The sequence below is a fragment of the Podarcis pityusensis genome (genome assembly GCF_964106645.2).
Source record: "Podarcis pityusensis genome assembly, chromosome: 9".
Classification (NCBI taxonomy): domain Eukaryota; kingdom Metazoa; phylum Chordata; class Lepidosauria; order Squamata; family Lacertidae; genus Podarcis; species Podarcis pityusensis.
In genome coordinates, this window is record NC_138034.1 from 71,611,506 (window position 1) to 71,629,070 (window position 17,565).

Here is a 17,565-nt window from a genome sequence, read left to right on the forward strand (position 1 = left end):
AAAAGAAAACATGTTTTAAAAGGGGATAGGATGTAAATCAGATCAACCAAAGACCTGATTAAAAAGGAACGCTTTTGCCTGGCACCTTCAAGGTGTATAATGAAGGAGTCAGGTGAACCTCCCTGGGAAGAGCATTCCACAGACAGGGAGCCACTGCAGAGAAGGCCCCGTTCTCGTGTTGCCACCCTCCGGACCTCTCAAGGAGGAGACACATGAAGGAGGGCCTCAGAAGATGATCTCAGGGTCCAGGTAGGTTCATATGGAAAGAAGCGGTCCTTGAGGTGTTGCGGTCCTGAGCCATTTAAGGCTTTATAGGTCAAAACCAGCACTTTGAATTGGGCCCGGAAACTAATTGGTAGCCAGTGCAGTCGGACCAGGATCGGTGTAAGATGCTCAAACCATCTTGCTCCGGTGAGCAACCTGGCCGCTGAATTCTGCACCAGCTGAAGTTTCTTAATCCCAGGGTTGTGAGTTTGAGCCCCACGTTGGACAAAATATTCCTGCATTGCAGGGGGTTGGACTAGATGACCCATGTGGTCCCTTCCAACTCTATTGATTCCATGTCAATTTCTCCATGCCACACATAATTTTGCAAACTTCTGTCCTGTCGCCTGCTACTCGCCACTTCTCTGAACAGAAAAGTCCCAAATGCGGCGGCTTATTGCCTTATTGTGGAAGGAGGAGTGTTAAGGTATATAGAAGTGTATGTATGGTTAATTTGAATATGTTATTATTGAATATTATTGAATATGTATATTATTGAATATTGTATACCCAATGTATCAGCCGCCTGGGGGATTTCACTGTTTGTGTTTTGCTGGTTGGTAAAAAATGAAATTAAAAAATAAATAAATAAGGGAATTCCCATGCGCACTGAGGCGGGGGCATCTATGAAAGCGAGACCCTCGCTCTGACGGCGGGACCATCAGCTCTGCCGCCATCCTCCTTGCCTTGCAAAGATGCCAGGAGCGCCGCGCTCACAATGGCTTCAGAAGTGCCGAGGACACCAGCTTTCCATACAGTATCAGATGTGCAAAGCAGAGAAGAGGGACGAGTCAGGCTAGAAATAACCGAGGCCACCTGTAATGTTTACTACCTCATTAAGCCAGAGTCCTCAAAGCAGATGAGCTTGGTGCAAACGTACAACATCAAAGTGTGACGTTAATCACATCCTTTTAGAGAACAGATGCTCCTCCTGACTAAAAGACCCCTTGGAGGCATGGAAGGGGAAAAGTACGCAGTCTCCTGCAATTAATGCAACAACTACCGCAGTCGTGGGTATGTTTTAAGCAAAGGCTGCAATCACCTACATCCCGCATGCTTTTGCTGCTGTTTTTCTTTTCCCTGAGCTGGGAACGAATGCATATTTCCAGAGGAATATAACAAAACATGGGACGCGGGTGGCGCTGTGGGTTAAACCACAGAGCCTAGGGCTTGCCGATCAGAAGGTTGGCAGTTCGAATCCCCACGACGGGGTGAGCTCCCGTTGCTCGGTCCCTGCTCCTGCCAACCTAGCAGTTCGAAAGCACATCAAAGTGCAAGTACAGTGGTACCTTGGGTTAAGTACTTAATTCGTTCTAGAGGTCCGTTCTTAACCTGAAACTGTTCTCAACCTGAAGCACCACTTTAGCTAATGGGGCCTCCTGCTGCTGCTGCGCCACCGGAGCATGATTTCTGTTCTCATCCTGAAGCAAAGTTCTTAACCCGAGATACTATTTCTGGGTTAGCAGAGTCTGTAACCTGAAACATCTGTAACCTGAAGCGTATGTAACCCGGGGTCCCACTGCTCCGGCAGGAAGGTAACCGGCATTTCCGTGCGCTGCTCTGGTTCGCCAGAAGCGGCTTAGTCATGCTGGCTACATGACCCGGAAGCGGTACACTGGCTCCCTCAGCCAATAAAGCAAGATGAGCGCCGCAACCCCAGAGTCGGCCACGACTGGACCTAATGCTCAGGGGTCCCTTTACCTTTATAACAAAACAACCCTGCACCCCCCCCCCCAAGGGCAGGAGTTTTCTGCAGAACTGCCCTTGTGTAAGGCTAAAACGAGGCCTCTGCAATCACAGGAGGAAATGGGGGTGGGGGCCAGACAGGTCTCACGGGAGAGGTTTGAGAATACCAACAGGCAGGGAGTCCAAAAGTATAAGGTGCCACCTCACTGAAAGATTTCTTGCAGATGGGGAACTGTAACAGTGGCCGTTCCCACGCCCTTCGGCCCTACAAGAATGCTGAATTTTGTGCGCGAAGTTGTGGGTTGCACAGAGCCAGGGCAGTACAGTGGTACCTCGGGTTACATACGCTTCAGGTTACATTCGCTTCAGGTTACAGACTCTGCTAACCCAGAAATAGTACCTCGGGTTAAGAACTTTGCAATGAGAACAGAAATCGTGCTCCGGCGGTGCGGCAGCAGCAGGAGGCCCCATTAGCTAAAGTGGTGCTTCAGGTTAAGAACAGTTTCAGGTTAAGAACGGACCTCCGGAATGAATTAAGTACGTAACCCGAGGTACCACTGTACAGACTCCCCAACTTGCAGAAGCAAGGAAGCGCACAGAGTCCGCTACAAAATCTGGGCAGCTGTGCTATTTTTTGAGGCTCCTGCCCTCTTGTGTGCAGAGAAGCTCCGGCCTTCTATATATAAAGACCACAGCCAGGAAACGTCCCGCAGGTGTGCTGAGTGACGCGATGGATCCCTTAAGGGCTCGGAGCATGGAGCACTTCCCTTCTGTCTGGCAGCACACCCTGCCAGGGGGGCTATTTTTGACACGGTGTATCGGCAGCGGACGACCCACTTCCCATCCGCAGTCCGGTGCCAAGCATTCAGCAGCAACTCCTGAATGAAAAGGCGGATGCTGGGCTTGCAAGGCATCCTTTCCCCTCCACTTCCCTCAGATGTTCGGCTTTTAATTTACTGCTGGTGTGTTTATCGACTGAAAGGCAGGGTGTGATGTCAGGGCTTCTGCAAGGAGCAGAAAGTGGGGGGGCGGCCTAGGGCCCCTTTCTCCGGTGATTATAACAGGGGCACGGCCAAATAGTGAAGGAAACCAGCTCACTGCCATGAGAAAGGCAGAGAAGGAAGTCATTTGCAGCGCAGCCAGGACATGCTCTGCCCAAAGTTTCCCCAGAGCATCCTCCCGTTGTGGCTCAGTGATGGATCAGCTGCCTTGCATGCAGAAGGTCTCTGGTTCGATCCCCAGCATCTCCATGCAGGGCTGGGAGAGAGACACTTGCCTGAACCCCTGGAGAGTCCGTATAGACAATACTGAGAATGACAAACGAATGGCTTGACTCTGTGTTAAGGCAAAAATGTGGATGAATGACCTGCCTACGGACTGTCTCGCCAGAGTGGTACATGCTCTGGTTATCTCCCGCTTGGACTACTGCAATGTGCTCTACGTGGGGCTACGTTTGAAGGTGACCCGGAAACTGCAATTAATCCAGAATGCAGCAGCTAGACTGGTGACTGGGAGCAGCCGCCGAGACCACATAACACCGTTCCTGAAAGACCTACATTGGCTCCCAGTACGTTTCCGAGCACAATTCAAAGTGTTGGTGCTAACCATTAAAGCCCTAAATGGCCTCGGCCCAGGATACGTGAAGGAGCGTCTCCACCCCCATCTTTCAGCCCAGACACTGAGGTCCAGCTCCGAGGGCCTTCTGGCGGTTCCTTCCCTACAAGAAGTGAGGTTACAGGGAACCAGGCAGAGGGCCTTCTCGGTAGTGGCACCCACCCTGTGGAATGCCCTCCCATCAGATATCAAGGAAATAAACAACTATCTGACTTTTAGAAGACATCTGAAGGCAGCCCTGTTTAGGGAAGTTTTTAATGTTTGATGTTTTATCGCTTTATTATTAATTATAATTATTATCACTAATTCTACTAATTCTATTGGAAGCTGCCCAGAGTGGCTGGAGAAACTCAGCCAGATGGGCAGGGTATAAATTATTATTATTATTATTATTATTATTATTATTATTATTATTCTATTACTTTAACTGTTCCTTGGTACAGCAAAGTTTCACCCATCCTCACGACTCCTCTCTATCCTTCCTTCAGACAAGCAAGACAAGCATAGCTAAGTGTTTAAGGACACATTTCAGCTGGGCAACAACACTCAAGGAGGATGCAGAATATAGCTGGCATCATGGATGCAGAGGAATGGTGGGAGGCAGCAGCTGGGGAACCCCCAAGGCACAAAGGCTCTGAGCCTGGGGATTGGTGGTGGGACAACAATGAGTGGTCGGAGGGGGAAAGCGGGAAGAGGAGGAGCCGGAAGCCAAAGAGATAACAGGGCTTAGTGAGCAAGGAGTGTCTGTGGCAGAGAAAAGCCCAGAATCAGAGGCTGAAGCAGGAGAACAGGGAGGCCAAAAATGGGTCAGGCTTTTAATTTCCCCTTCCTGCTGCAACAAGCTCCCCTTCCTGCTGGCCTCCAAGAACCAGGAGAGGCATGAAGAGGGAGGAGCAAACACAGACACACAGGCGCAGTCTTAGATTACATGGAGGGGGGGGAGGAAACCCTGGAGAGGAGGAGACATAGCCGGCTGTGGGGAGGCCGGGACCTATAGTCTCAGCAATGGCTTCATGGGGCACCATCTGAGTTGCTGTGGTCATTATGCAGATCCTGTTTTGCTAATAGTTCACTCCAGCTTTCTCGGTGTGATTTACCGCAAGTTTGCTCCGGTCAGCTGGTGAGGGTTGGGAATGTGGGGCACAGCTGAGGTGAAGGGAGCGTCCCAAGGGCCAAGTGGAGGGGCACATTTAGCCCCTGTGTTCCCCGCCCTGCACTGACAGGCAGTGCTGCTCCAAGGTTTCATAGAGAAATCTTTTTCATCCCTACTTGGAGCTTCCAGGGACGGAACCTGGGACCTTTGGCACTCAGGTGCTAATCACTGAACCCTAAGGATGCTAGATAGGTCTCTGTTAGCCCTTCCGGATAGCCAGCCAAATAAAAGGAGGCTGGCAGGTGTGTTATGGAACAAGCACGAAATATTATCCTCAGCCTGCAGATCGATCCCTACACACGGACAGAGATGGAGGAGAGTGTGAACAGCCCATAATATGAAAGAGATAGTCTGTGATCTCTCTCCCCAAAGCTCAGGAATATTTCTCTGCCACCAGAGAGCAACGCTTCACACATCTGATGATGTGGGTTTCAGCCCAGGAAAGGTTCTGCCGCCACAGATCAGATAAGCCTTTAAGCAGTCACAAGGCTCCTTTGTTTTTGCTGTAACAGACTCAACACCGCTCCCCTCTGGAATGCGTGCAATTTATAGGGACACAAATGCGGAAGGAGTGGGGGGGCGTTTACGCTGCGCATCACCATTCTGGCCAATGGTACGGCTTTAGATTTGCATGCCAAGCCGGCTGCAGCAAGTACAGCTCGAAAACCCACGTGTGAAAACAAAGAGCATTTGAGATAACAACTACAATGATCCCCGTGCACCGAGACGAGCGAAGGAACTTTTTTTTTTGAAGCAAAATGAAATGGAAAAGGCACGAGGCCATGGTAAATCCTGGGATAGTTTGCAGAGCCCAGTGAACTGGGCATAAAGGACCCCACCCTCTAATAAAACACTCTGAGTAGTATTTATCTGTTTTGCTAGGAAAAGAGAGGGAGAATCTTCCTACACTGTTCGGACTGGACAAATTCACGGAAGACACATCGATCAGCTGTAACAAGCATGACATTAAACAAAATGTAGGGGGTTTCATTCTAGCCAGCCAGCCAGCACCTCCTCCGGGACACTCCATTACGTTCCCGCCACCCCTATCCCCACAGCATTCTACAGCCCCTGAACTCACTCGGTCCTCCTCTTTGGGTTATTTTTGAACCTCCACCGCTTCAATACTGTCTTCTCCTAAAGATGTTTTTGTACTTCTGCCTACTTCGGGGTTTCCCCACAAGCCTTGCCTGCTAATTCCTCCCTCTCATACATGGATAGTGCCGTTTCTGGCTACATAAGGAACGGCACAAACTTCTGACAATCATAAATAGGAAGAATGACAATAGCTCAATGCCCCTAGGTCCAGAGGCACTAAACCTAAGTGCAAGGGGCACACACCATGGAGGGGGGGGGCTCTTGGCTGTCATGCTCAGTTGCCCGTGAGATTCCCAGAGACTGACCACCATGAGAAACAGGTCACAAGGGCTAAACGGACCTTAACGTTGAGTCCTGTTCTTACGGTGATTATGCAAAGGCCGGTCAAGAACCGGAAGCCACTTTGCAAGGAAATGATTCCCTTACCGAGCTTCACGCTTTGTATCCTGCCTCCAATTCGGTCAGACGCTTCGAGGACAGTCACATCCGTGAAACCATTCTCCAGGAGGGTTTTTGTCGCAGAGAGGCCCGCGAGCCCGGCACCGATAACTACTATTCGCGGCTGTCGCTTTCTCCGTAGGCCACTACTAAGAGGATCATCAGTGCTGTCTGCAGATATTTCACTACTTTGCATGCCGTCCAAGCTCTCTTTCTAAGGAACCTGCCAAGAAAGGGGACACAAAGTAGTTTCGGAGCATTAGGCTGGCAATTTTCTCTTCCTATCTCCCTCTTTTCCCTTCCCTTCAGGTCGCTTTTCAATCTCCCTGTTCCAGCAATAAATTCTGGAGAAACACTGGCGTCCCAGGACTCGAGGATCCTGAAACAAGAGCCAAACCTTCTCAATGGGAGATACTGAAAGGAAAGCAAGACCGGCCTGGAATATAAATGCCTCTGATTCTGCGGGAATGAAAGGCTTGGTGAATACAAAAGCATCCACCCAGTCATCAAAGATGATATTTTCAGAAAATTCACATGCATTTTTGCCCTCGCATGTCTTTTTATAGACATATAGACCCTCCCGAGGTGCCAATCTTGCGGTAGAGGAAAACCCAGACGCCACACACACACATTCTGTGAAAAACCTGCAGAGCAAAGGAATGATTCAGCCTTCCTTCTGCCTCTCCGGCAACCGCAAAACATAAGCTTCGGGGCATAAAGATAAGGGGCATGGCAGCTGACCTGGTTGGAAAAGAGCAAGGAAGCTAAATATGAAAACACACAGCCTCTTCACACGAAGCTTTGCAGCTGAGAATCTATCAGTGCTAAGCTGTAGGCAGCAGGTGGAGAGGACCTCATTGTCACAAGGGAAACACACAGAAATATTTCAGAGTCCAGAAGAGAAATTATGAACCAGGGACCTTGCAGGAAATTCTTTTAACAGGCCTCCCTGCCTCCAGGAGGGCCAAACAGTTGGGTGAAGAGGACTGGGGGGGGGGGGGGCAGCCACACCCACCCACCAGAGCCAAAGGCAGCTCATGAGACATGCGCCCTTCTCTTCCAGGGTTTAAAGCAGGCAGCAAATGCAGACAATTTATCACTACCCATGAACAGCCCAGCACCCACTAAACCCCCTGCTGTGATGATGCCGGCTTGAAATCCCCCCCCCAAAAAAAAACCCAGAGGGAAAATTGGCAGGCCATAACTACAGAGAAGATGCCCATACCCCACCCCACCCCACCCCACTCTCTGATCCAGACAGGGAAGAGTCCGTTGGTTAGACACAACCCTTTCCTCGATCGCTGTGCAAATCCACAGGAAAGACAATTGAGGACACAGTGCCAAAAAAAGGTCTGAACTTCTAAAACAAGTTAAGTGGCATGTAAGCTAAGTTGATGATAGGGCCTTGGAGCCAGGAGCATTTCAAGTTCAAATTACACAGTGTGCCACGCTTATGAGTGCATAAAGAGCCACACAGTAGCAGAGAATTCTGAGCTGAAACCTGGAATAGAATGCCCATCTAAAATCCCACCCAGTTGTTGCTTATCTGAGGTGCTGCAAAGATACAAGATCCTCCTTGCCTGATGAGTCCTGAGATGAAGGGGAATTGTTGTTGCTTTCTGGTCTTGGGCTATTGGTAGCCCAACTAGTTCTTGCAGATCCATGTAGTATTATTGCACATGCAGCGGCAAAGACTGCAACTCCGAATGGAGAAAACACCTAAAAGGGCACAGCATTTTGCCTCCCAAGATTGCAGCAACTCAAGGGGCCAAGCTGTGAGAATGTCTGCGGTCATCTTCTGTGGGGGAAGAGGAAGTTGTCGGTTTCGCTGGGACAAAGATATCGCAGGAGGAGTTGTGTCAGGGCAGGCTGAGGCCTGGGGAAAAGTTGCAGGCAATATGAAAAGATCCCAGAGACATGTCAGCTGAATAAAGGCTGCAGGGCTAGACACTGGGAGTTGGCCTAGATGACCCTCGGACTCTACAATTCTATCATTCTAAGTAACGTCTTACAGACATCCCATGTGGATGTTGAAAGTTGCTCGAGACAGGAAGCTTGCGGAAGACAGAAAAGAAGAGCCAAAGAGTCTGCCTCCCAGGTGTGAGGTGCAAAGGCAAAAGCAGAGAGGTGTTAAGAAAATGTTTTCTTTCCCCTTCCTCTCTACCCTCTGCTGTTTTTTCATTGACCCCCACCTGTTTGTACAAATTTTTCAAAAGCTACACAAATATAAAAAAGGAAACCAGACCACGGCTGGCAAACACATCAACGCTTCTGAAATGCCATTTGTGCAATTTCCTGTATCAACCAAATGCGACAGATTTGGGTTGTTTTTAAAGGCGGTGTTTTCACAGCCTGCTTCATCTCACCCATCTTTAGCCAACAAAGCTGGAAAGTAATGGAATGAGGCGATCAATACAAGCATTGCGCGGAGAACATCAAGGGCCAATTCAATCAGTGAGACAAGCTCTGCTTGCCCAAGACATCCGTGAATGCCACAATGAGATGCTGACATCAAAAGAACCCTAAAAAGAAGTTGTTGCATAAGTACCATCAGAAGCCAAAGGAAGAATTTGAAAGCTTGGACCAGCGAGCTCCTCCAATATCAGCATCACCCTGCAGAAAGAACTATGGGGCTTGGCTTCAAAACAAACTGAAGGCGTATCAGGTTGCGTTAAAATGTAATATTGTTGTTTAAAGCGATAGCTGAGGACTCACATTTTGAGAGACATTTAAAATGTTTTCAGGGTGCCCAGCACGTACAAGGTACACCCACACTGGTTATTTTCCACACAACTAGTTCTGCGGGTTAGCATGAAACAGTAGAAAGGGGCTTTCAATAAATAATGGGTCTATAATGAACTAGGGCTTGCCGATCAGAAGGTCGGCAGTTCGAATCCCCACAACAGGGTGAGCTCCCGTTGTTTGGCCCCAGCTCCTGCCAACCTAGCAGTTCAAAAGCACGTCAAAGTGCAAGTAGATAAATAGGTACCGCTCCGGCGGGAAGGGAAACAGTGTTTCTGTGCACTGCTCTGGTTCGCCAGAAGCAGCTTAGTCATGCTGGCCACATGCTGTACGCCGGCCCCCTCAGCCTATAAAGCGAGATGAGCGCCACAACTCCAGAGTCGTCCGCGACTGGACCCAATGCTCAGGGGTCCCTTTACCTTTACCTTAATGAACTTGCAAATCAGCCACTCGTCTGGTTACCTGCAGCAAGTAGGAATCACCTCCAGGAAACCAAGTAGGGAACTTTCAGCAAACTGCAAGAAAGTTGGTTCTTTTTCTCCCCTCTCACCACCTAGGCATTCCATGTGCCACAAATGACAAATATAATTAGGGAGGGGGGCTAGCAAGTTTTGTAGCCATTTCCCAACTTGCTAAAAGTCCCAGTGTGGCCTGGAGAAATTCTATTCCACTATGATTAGATTAGCCAGTACTCAGAGACAATGCTATCAGCTCCATTACTAACAGATAGGCAGGAGTCCAGCCCGAAGTGAGTTCAAAGTCGCATCCGACTCTCAATCCTATCTGATGATTCCTATAAGGCCACCTGGAAACTTGAGAAGACCACCAGGAAAGGAAAAAGCAGAAGTTGCCCAACTAGCCCCCAAGCATTTCCTGACAATCAACCCAAGGGTTTGGCTGGGGAGAGGAGGTGTTTTCGAAGAAGGGGGTGCGGAGAAAGGCCAAGGGATGAAAATGCCTCCAGCACCAAGGCCAATTCAGGGTCCGTGCTTCTATTTTTTCCACAGTTTTTTTTAGCTAACAGTGGCCCATTTCCTGCTCCAAATCGTGCAGTTGGGAAGGGCTACCAAAGTGAAGCATGGCATTTTTGACCTGTAAAGGGGCGGGGGGGGTTGCCCTTCCAGCCAGCTCACACCACTTCTGTTCAGGTTTCATCCGCCCAAATGCAGAACACAAACATACAGAGCGAGCTCTACAAATATGACACACGCGCATCCTGCTTAGGCAAGTTAGCCCAGGAGCAGCACAGTCCACCCTGTCTGGCATTCTCTTTGGGGGGAAAAGCTCTTAGGAGTGATGAAATCTTGGCGCTTTATGCAGCCAGTTTGCAGAAGGCAAACAGTTCTGGATCTGGCCAGCGCCTGGGTAGATGACTGCCGTGGGAACCCCATATAACAGCCTGGAGCTCTGTGATGAAAGAAAAGGCAGGATGGGAATGTACTAAGCCATTATCAACTCACTGGACTTAAATCGCAGGTTGTCTCTTTAGGCAAACAGCACACTGCCTGGAAGAGAACGCCGTGTGCTCTCACCAGTGGGCAAGAGAAACACAGAGAGACATGCAGGATCCTGCCCTGCCTCTCCCTCCTTCTGAAGGCAGCCCTCAAACCTCCAGGAACGACAAATAAAACATTTTGTGCAATGTCCCTTTTCCCAGGTTAATCGGCATTCCACAAAGGAATCCTGGGTGAATCCCAGACACCTGCTGTTCTGAACTGCTGCAGGCTGCGACTCTTGTCGCACTGAACGTGTCAGCCAGAATTGTTCTATGTAGGGTTTTATTAGTTTTCAAAACTTTACTGCAAAGTTAAAATAATAGTAAGAGAAATATGAAATGAAATAAAGGGAAGGGGGGGACACACAAGCTTCACAGCCGTTACCTCATAAAAACAAAGTCATTCTCAAGAGACTACACAATGAATTAGATGTTACAACAAAAACTGGCCTGATACAGAGAGAGCGCAGAACAAGGGTTGTGAATGCCATATAAAGCCGTATTTCATCACTTGCCATTCCTGATTGGCCTCTTATATAAGTAACAAATGGCTGCAAAACCCTATGGATTTTGCACCCCGAGATACCCTTAGTTTATGAGTCAATTTCTCAGAAATAAAAACAAACGCTACCACTTTGAACCAAATGAGAAAAGCCCAATGACTTGTCCCAGCCCTGTGATATGGTCAAACGAGCAGCTAGCAAAACAATGAGTGGTTTACATGTTAAGTCTGTCTTTGATGCATCCAAAACTGTCACAGTTTGGGTTCTAAAGGGCTACTGTTTCAGAAATTTCCTTTAGCACCTCTTCCTAAAATTTGCACACGTGTTTGCAAGACCATGACCATATAGCTGCATTTTTAAGGTGCAAGTTTACTCTCAAATGCTTCACAGTAGCCACCTTTGTGACAACCTTGTAATGTAAGTCACTAATACTAAGGATGAGCGATACTGACCTACCCCTGGGTACCAAACGAATTCATGGCAAGGAACCTCGGGCGGCTTAGATCCTGTCTAAAATATACATACTGAGTCAGGGACAGGTGCATATTAAAATAAGAGAATCAAAGAATCCTGAAAGTCCATCCCCTTGGACTGTGCTGCAGTATGGTGCATCATTTTAAGGGGCGAAGCTTAATTTTTGCATATTTCTTAAATGAAGGGTCTTAAAAATATGTTTTTGGATGCAAGGAATTAAAATCTGCTGTTATTTTTTTGTAAGTCTATCTTAGCTTAGTAAGTCTATCTTTGATGAAGAAGCACATAAACTTCTTTCAGAAAACCAAACAGTTTTAATGTTACCTTCAGAAAATGTCATGTAATGATTAATTGATTGCTTGGTTGGTTGATAAACAAACACACATACATACATAACTGCAAATACTTTGCAATCATTCTTTTTTTTTTTTTAATGATATTTATTGGGGGGGGGGTTTAAGTTACAAAAGAAAACAAGGTAGAAAAAGAGAAAAACAAACCACCTCCAACAATACAAATACAAATTCAAAATAAGGGAAAAAAACAAAAATACACCACAAACATTTAAAAAGATTTAAAAACAAATCCATTATTCTCAACTCCTCAACTGTCATTACCTTCTTTCTTTGACCTCCTCCTCCTCCCTTTTTTGTGTCCTGGTTGTTAGTTGTCACAGCAAATCCTTTCCATATTTCATAATATTCTGTCATTGCATTACCTTAAACTATTTTAATCTTATCTTACTATAAAAAACCTTGAAACTTAAAACTTAAATCTTATTTTTACCAACTTCTCATAACCATAATATTCTTACATAATTCCTTAAACATTTTCACTAAAGCCAAGTAATTTCATTCCAACATTTTTCTAACATTCATCAATTTTATAAAACAGTCCTAGTAGTAAAAAAAAGAAATAAAAACAAATCCAATCTTCATCCAGCGTCCCTTCCCCCTGGTCCTGGGTTTTGTCAGTCCTTATTATCCCATCAATCTAGCGCATTAACCTGGTAACCTTATATCTGAGGCCCTTAAGTCTCTTCCATGTCCCTTCCGCAGCTCTTCTTCATATTTGTAACTGTATTTTCCCTTGTCTCCTGCTCGTTTCACTCGTGGGAACTCCAGCTTAGCAATATTTTTGACCCTTCTCAACAGATCAGCCCCTTTTCCATAATCGACACTAAATTCCATGTGGTATTTAAAAACATGTTTCAAAATCCCTCCAAAATTGAGAGCCCCCACAATCCCAAACATCTCACGGCCCATTGCCAGACTTGAAAAGTCCAAACATCCCTGCATAGAGGGGTCTATCCAACCCCCCATTTCCAAACCAAACCAAACTTTTCCTTTCCAAATCTGGCTTTTTCCAAGTTCATTTGTCAAATCCGAAAGCTCATATTCCTGTTGGGCCTGTTCTGTCAGGGCACACTCCTGATTTAATTCCTGAGTGGGCTCCACATATTTTCCCACTGCCTGTTCAAAATTTCTAATCGAATCAGCCATCAAATTCGTCTTCTCATGTAGCTGTTCCAGTAGGGCATTTGTTTTATAGAAAGCACACAACAGAGCTTCTGAATACATTGTCCTGCAAGGTCAGATGTCTATTCCCACGATTGTAATCTGTAACAGCTGCCAGCTCCCCGGAGTTGGTTACAGTTTCACAGTCTCCCTCTAGGGGGAAAACTTCTATTTGATCTTTCTTTTAAAGACAAGTCTAGCAACAGAGTTTCCTTTTTCAGATGTTTTGTCAATATTTGTTCCTTTAAGGTGCGAAAGGAAACAATGGAATCACTATGTTCCTCTTCTTTTAGCTATCTGTCAAAAGCGTTTGTCTCTGGTCAATGAGCTTCAAACGTCAGTCCTGACACCCCACTCCAGGATCAGGACGGTGGAAAGTTACTTTACTTTAAACTCACTTCTGCAGGTTTAAACAGTCCAAAAAAGATCCCCCTTCTTCTCCTGCTGCCGAAGGGGGGTTCAGCAGTTTTAAATGATGAAAGCCAATCCTTTAGAGGCGATTTTCTGGGCTCTAGTTTACATTGTCTTTGCTTTATTCTGTCCACAAAGAAACGGAAGGCTGACTTCCTGTTTAGACCTTCCTGTTTCAGTACCAAATTGAAGTAAATTTTTAAGTCCAATTCCTTTCTGCTCGCATGTCCTTATTTAAAGTCCAATTATTCCAAGTTTAAGTACTCACAGGTGCTTATTTTAGAAGCCAAATTGTCCCAGGAAAAAGGCAGCGCTCTCCGGCAATGGCTATGCGGCTTCGCTCCACGGAAATAGCAGTTGACTCACAGCACCGCGCCACTTCCCCCTCTTCGCTTCGGAGCCCGTTAGTGGGTTCCTTTGTGGGTTGGGGGGGCGCTAAGGGTGCCCGCCGAGTCCCACGGTCACAGGCTTCATCCGCTTGTGATTTTTAAAAGGGTCCCCGCTTCGCCGTAGCAGAAAAGACCCGTTTCGCGCGGAGCTAGTCCCTCCAGTTCAGAGGGAGTCCGCCATTGCCGATGGCGCCACCCCGGAAGTTACTTTGCAATCATTCTTAATGATTTCTATGCAATTTTACACGCATCACACTTGCCAAGCAAAACCAAACTATATTAATCTAACCGAAATATCTTTTGAACTCCCCAAGTCCTGTTACAACTTTTTAGCGCCCCACATTAGGGGAAATTTGAAAGTTGGAAAAGTCAACATTTCAGAGCAGGTTGCAGAATGTGAGGAATGCTGAGGAAGAGAAGATGCTAGCAGGGTGGCCGTCGGGGACCACAAAGTGTGAAAAGGGCAAGGGAAGCTTCTGTGAACTGAAATTGTTTTGCGTTGTAGATCCGATGCTTTTGACTTTCAACGCTGGCTGTTTAAGAGGGACAAGCAGTCCATTGCGGAGGATGCAACTGCACCGACACAACCCACAAGGACAAGTTTTCCAGATGCTTTCAGGCAGGGGCGGGGAAAACCGTTCAGTCCGAGAGCTGCATTCCCTTCTCAACAACCTTCTGTAAGACGTGGGATCCTGCAAGCGGCTGGCAGGGGCAGAGCAAACAATCCAGAACAAATTCAAGCTTCAAGGAAAACATTTCAGATCCTTCTCTATGTGACAATTTGTTTTCCCCATAGTGACCTACATACTCAATTTATAGAGCTACCCCATAGCAGAATTACTCTAAGAAAGCAGGGTGGTGTAGTGGTTAAGAGTGCCGGACCAGGACCTGGGAGATCAGGGTTCGAATCCCCACTCCGTCAGGATGCTCACTGGGCGACCTTGGGCCAGTCACGGCCTCTGAAGCTACTTCGCAGGGTCGTTGTAGGGATTAACTGAGGAGGGGAGTGAGCCACTGTTCCCTGGGGCAAAGGGTGAGATATGAATGCAATAAATAAGCTCTTCTGCTTACCTGCTTAAGAAGGATGGATGGGCCAGCCAGATGGAGATGCCAGTTGCCAGCTTGGCATACAGGTATCTCCACGTGGTCACAATTGGACCAGTGCCAGTTGCAAAACGCGCCTGGCGCCTGGGGAATTTCTAGCACTGATAAGAGCTACATGTGGAAGTCCCACCACTGAGACAGTAAGCAACTTCATTGAGCCGCCTCAAAGGCCTAAGTGGTGGAAATGGCAGGATGTAAAACTGTTTAATAAACACATCCAGACGAGGAAATGTCTTTACGAATGATTTTTTGAGGCAGACCAGCACGATCACAGGAAAAGTGAATCGGGCATGAAATAAATAACAGCTGGGATGAAATATTATGTTACAGCTGATGTGCCGGTTAATTTTTTTAATGTTTTCATTTATTGACAATGTTTTAAAGCCACCTTTCATCAATACATGATATCAGGGTGGAATGCAATCATAAAATTCTAAAACCAAAAACACAGGCAATATAAACACAGATAAAAAAGAGCCGGTAAAAAATAACAGGCTGTTTATATAAATATCAGGAGCTTTATCTGCTTATCAGTTTTCCTGCTGTTTTAATTGATGTTTGAATGTTTCCCAGCCTGGAACATTCAGACACAGGATGTTGAAATTCAGACTGTAAGCTTGTCAGGGCAGGGCTCTATTTGTCTTGTCTGCGGTAAAGCACCCTGTACGGTCTTGACTCCCACCCAATACAGAATAATAAGCTCATCAGCCAGGGATGGCGTCAGCTTCTAGGAAGCCTTTGGGCATCTCTGCCCGAGAGGGCCCCATAAGCAGTCCAGATGTGGCAGAGCCTAGAGGCACATGCAAACTCAGAGAGTGCCCCCAGTGTTCTCTCGAAGAACACAAAGAGGATTTGGAGATGCACCTCACATGTGGGGCTTAGCCAGACTGGGCCTAGAGTCAAGCGAGAATCAAGAACGCAAGAATGATGAATGCTCTTGGGGAGTGGGCCACTTAACTGCTGGGGGAGGTCCTGACTCTGCCAATCTCTGGCACCGGACGCCACACAGGCAGCTTCTCCCACCAGCACTCACTACTTGAAAGGAGCAAGGGAGAGAGGAAATGAATAATTTCTGGGCTGAAGAACTATTAATATAAATGCTGATCAAAGCCTTGCAGATTCCCACCACTGTTCTCCACCTAGTTTCACTGGTGCCATGCCCCTGGGGCAAAACGAACTTGTTCCTAGCCAAATCACCACAAGGCCACTTTCAATTCCAGCGCACGCACACACACACAAAACCCCAGCGAAGTTGTTGACAAGCAGAAGTTTATTTAACAAGCCACCAAGCGCGTTGGCATATGGTCTGAACGCTTCCGACTACGAGGGTGGAATTGATTGCTACCATATGGGCAGAGCATATTACCTGCCAAGGGGCACTTCCAAAAACACTACTCAGAACAGGCAGAAGCCTCCAAACACTCAAATTAAGGCATGTTCTGCCAGGTAAAGAGGCATGAATCATGTCTTTGGAGAACTCAAATAACCCCCCGCCTCCTGTCGCTGGGCATGCTCTACAAGGGCCCTCAGATCTCAGAAAACGACTGTATGTAAGTGGCCCAAGTTAGAGTAACCTCCGGCAAAGCAGCACATATGAGGGCCAACAACTGGGTTCAGGGCCTGGTCACTTAGCAGCAAAAGTGGAGCTCATTATTCAATCCAGCTGGGGATTAGGAAGACGAGAGAAAGAGGCAGGAGCTGCAGTCGAAATCCAAAAGAAAAAGGGAGCCATAGTAAGAAAAGGAAACAGAACTGGAGAGATCAGCTCAGGCAAAAGCAGAGGAGCAGACACGGCTTGTCTCCACTGTCTGTCCTGCTCAGAGTAGACCCACTGAAAATAATGTGCACAGTGAACTTCGGTCCATTAATTTAAATGGGTCTACTCTGAGAATAGCTTAGTTGGATACAGCTCCCTATGTGCAATCTCTTCAGCAAGAGGGGAAGGATGTTGCAGCAGTGGCCCTCCTGCACTGGCAGGGAGCCAAACTAGGGGGCGCTCTCTTTGAGTTCCTTTATCCAACTCTATGGTAACATGGGTGAAACACGTCATATCTGGAAGTCTAGGGAAATGTTTAAAAAGTGCCGGGCTGGGTTCAGCTAAGTTGCTGAGCTAATAGAAGAGTGTAACTAAGTCTGGCTAGTGCAATAGGGCTTTCTCTCCTGTTCTTTATCCCCTGCAACCCTTGCATCCTCCCCAAATCTGCTTAGGTGGGGAGATGCCCTGGAAGAGGGCACAGTGGGGAGGAGACGGGAGATGACTCAGTCTGATAAGCAGAAATGCTCACACTGATAGAACAACCGCTTTAGCGCAACACTGACTTCCACCCATCAACTCCATGGATCAGCAACTGGTGAGTCGGGACCTAATGAAAGGTTGATGCCATCACCGTTTTCCTTTGTTTAAGTCATTTCAAAGAGAAGGATAAAGACAGGAGTAAGCAGAAGAGGGGGTGAAATGCACAGAGGGAGAAGGAGACCAAAATAAGAGGATAACTCATTCTGCAGGAGGGGTGGCCAGTGTAGTCCTCCCCAGTTGTTTTGGACTTCAACTCCTAGCATCCCAGATGATTGGCCATGTTGAGTGGGACTGATGGGAGCTTTCGGATGTCATTGCATTGGCTACCCCTGTTCAACACACCGGGTCGTCTGAGGTCTGAAAACACCCACTAGTCTATAA

The 17,565-nt window shown here is 47.3% G+C and overlaps 1 protein-coding gene across 3 annotated transcripts in view; it reads right to left on the reverse strand.

Moving 5' to 3' along the window:
* The window catches only part of SMOX (spermine oxidase), a 53,236-nt gene that overhangs the window by 17,896 nt on the left and 17,775 nt on the right, over window positions 1-17,565 (reverse strand). For all 3 annotated transcript variants that reach the window (XM_081020920.1, XM_081020918.1, XM_081020919.1), the window contains exon 2: window positions 6,242-6,476. In XM_081020920.1, coding sequence (XP_080877046.1) covers window positions 6,242-6,449 — 208 coding nt within the window. In that variant the 5' untranslated portion in view covers window positions 6,450-6,476. The remainder of the gene's footprint in view (window positions 1-6,241; window positions 6,477-17,565) is intronic.